This window comes from Ruditapes philippinarum, unplaced genomic scaffold (assembly GCF_026571515.1).
Source record: "Ruditapes philippinarum isolate M1 unplaced genomic scaffold, ASM2657151v2 ctg173_1_1_1_1, whole genome shotgun sequence".
In the NCBI taxonomy this organism is placed as follows: Eukaryota; Metazoa; Mollusca; class Bivalvia; order Venerida; family Veneridae; genus Ruditapes; species Ruditapes philippinarum.
This window is the reverse complement of record NW_026861243.1, coordinates 238,415-241,001: the sequence shown is the minus strand read 5'-3', so window position 1 is coordinate 241,001 and position 2,587 is coordinate 238,415. Positions and strand designations below refer to the sequence as shown.

Here is a 2,587-nt window from a genome sequence, read left to right as displayed (position 1 = left end):
TATGTCTTGTTGTTATCTTTCTCTCATGTTTAGGTGACTCACAAGTCCTGAGAAATACAAATACATTGGTATGAAATAGGCAAGAAAAAAAAAACACTGGACTTTTGTCTCAATAGAACTGTCTAGTTACTCTCAGTTAAAGTAACCCTCAAGCCAGATACTCTGCTCTATGTAATAGAAAGAGCATTGAAACACGAGACTATCTGATTTGTACAAGGGGGCATAGCCCCTGAGTATTTAATCATATCGCCGATGTTTTGATGTTCTTTCTCTTTTGTATCATAGTCAAACAAAAAAACATGTTCCCTCTTGTCAAAATATGAAACCCCAGAAAAAAGTAACCAATGAACGAGCATCTGAATATCATATTTCTATCGCTTTCCCTTTCTCTGCTGTCACAATAAGTAAACCCCAGCAAAAATAAGCCAATCAATGGACATGCTCTGGAGTGCATAACTAATACCTGCACTCCAGTTAACGCACTGTGCATGTATATGTATACGATTTAACTCTGACACATTTTCAACAGAAAGGTCCCTTAACTATGAAACAAACTAGCAGATACTGTAAGAGTTTAATAGTTATTTTAACATCATGTCCACTGATTGTCCAGAAAAATTCACTGACTAAACAGATGAAAATTTAGGGGTGCAAGTAAAAAAATATGTGCACCAAAACAAGTTCAATTGAGGTTTTCTTAAAGCTCTGTTGTTTGAGATTTCTAAAATTAAACCACTTTCTTTTTTCTTAACTGTTCACAGCTCTGTTGGGAAATAACAGTAATGCAGGTTTGGTCACATTTATATCATTGTATATTTCACAGAACACTCTGCAGCTGATTGGTCTACTTGTGACTTAACATCGTATTTCAGGATTGTTCTTGTTTTTATTCAAGAAGAGATTTCACATTTGAACAATCTTTTGTGACACAGTCTGTTGGAGTGCGACCTCTGTTATCTTTATGGAAAACACTGTTTTTTGCTGCTTTCACTAAAATCTCTACTACAGGGGCAAAACCCTTTTCAGCAGCCTGGTAGAAAAAGAGGAAAATTCATTAAAAAACATAACAGAGACGGATCAAAAAGAATTCACTTTTCATTTGATTCCTTTTGCATGGAAATAATCAGAATTATTTGACATAAGTATTTGGTTAGGAAAAAAATGTTGAAGTGATGTGCTATTTATATACTGGTGAATAAGATTTCTACTGGTAGGCTGGATTTACTGCTTACAGCTTGATGACAAAATGTAGCAATAAACTCGCACATACTTTGTGTAAGGGAAGTTTTCCATCAGAATCTGCTATCAAGGGGTCAGCTCCATGCTTTAGAAGTAGTTCCACTATATCTGTATGTCCGCAATATGCAGCCCTATGGAGAGGTGTCACACCACCTGAACGTGTCTGAATATTTGGTGAGGCATTATTGTCAAGCAACAGTTTACATATTCTTGTGTGACCATTTCTACTTGCATAATGCTGCAAATATAAAAAGCAAATTCAGTATATTATCTCCCCTTCCTCTCAAAAATCACAGCTGAGATGTTCACTAGCAAGGGCTATAACTCTGATCAAATTAATTCTGGAATGTGTCAACAGCAAGGGCAATTATTAGTTTCAGCAGCAAGAGCAATAACTCTGTTCAAACAAAAAGTAATCCTGATGACCTCCAACTTCATCATGAATTGATTTATGATTTAAACATATTTTATTGCCAAAAAGTAGACATATACATACATGTAGACAGTTACAATACAATGACTTGACATATTTGGCAAAAGGGTTGACCCACAAGTTCTCTTAACAAACATTAGCAACGGGTCATCATGAATTTAAAAATATGAACATTACTTTTAAACATACTAACATGCCTGTAATTATCCGTGAAATTCCTATCATAAATTCAAGTCATTAAATACGCAATCAGGTCAACTCGTCCCGTGGTCAACTTGTCCCGTGGTCAACTCGTCACCTTTTTAGTCAACTCGTCCCCCTACTTTTGATCAACTCGTCCTCAATAAGAGCCAGATTCCTTTGTATCTCATAGCTGTCTCTGAAATGACTTGTCTAGAGTCATGTCTACGTCCCCGCTAGGGGTTTGACATTAATGGAAATAGATAGAAATGATAATCGTGTTATCATATGTGCAATATCCATGATTTTGATCGAAAACAAGTCAAAAATGACTAAAAACTACAATTGTTATGAAGATCTATACTGCAGAATTTGAGAAAATGTGTTAAAAACCTACTATCTTATGTCAAATGAAACATTTTAAATACCATAGAGCTTTTCTGAAAATGTGTTACTAAAGCATTAGATAAAGGCTATAAATCAAAAATTATCTGAAAGAAATTGCAATACTAGAGCTGTGTAGCCTGAAGCGTCACATTTGTCAACTGGGTCGTTTTTCTTCTCAAGAAATTTCACAACATCTTCATATGATCCGTCTAATGCGGCTGTCCATATACCCCTACTAAAATCAAGTTCTTCTAATGTTTGTTGAACAGACGGGTTAGTTGAACTGTGTGCACACTCGCATTTATGCTCTTTTTCACACATTTTTATCACCATTCGAGTTTGACAGCT

At 35.4% G+C, this 2,587-nt stretch overlaps 1 protein-coding gene across 1 annotated transcript; it reads right to left on the bottom strand.

Annotated features, from left to right (window-relative positions):
• Positions 1-562: 562 nt before the first annotated feature.
• On the bottom strand, positions 563-2,572 carry LOC132715000 (ankyrin repeat domain-containing protein 39-like). The gene is made up of 3 exons (XM_060697962.1): positions 2,363-2,572; positions 1,271-1,477; positions 563-1,030 (listed from the first exon to the last, which is right to left on the bottom strand). Exons 1-3 carry the CDS (start codon positions 2,570-2,572, stop codon positions 887-889), a joined length of 561 nt encoding a protein of 186 aa, XP_060553945.1. The 3' UTR covers positions 563-886.
• Positions 2,573-2,587: the final 15 nt, after the last annotated feature.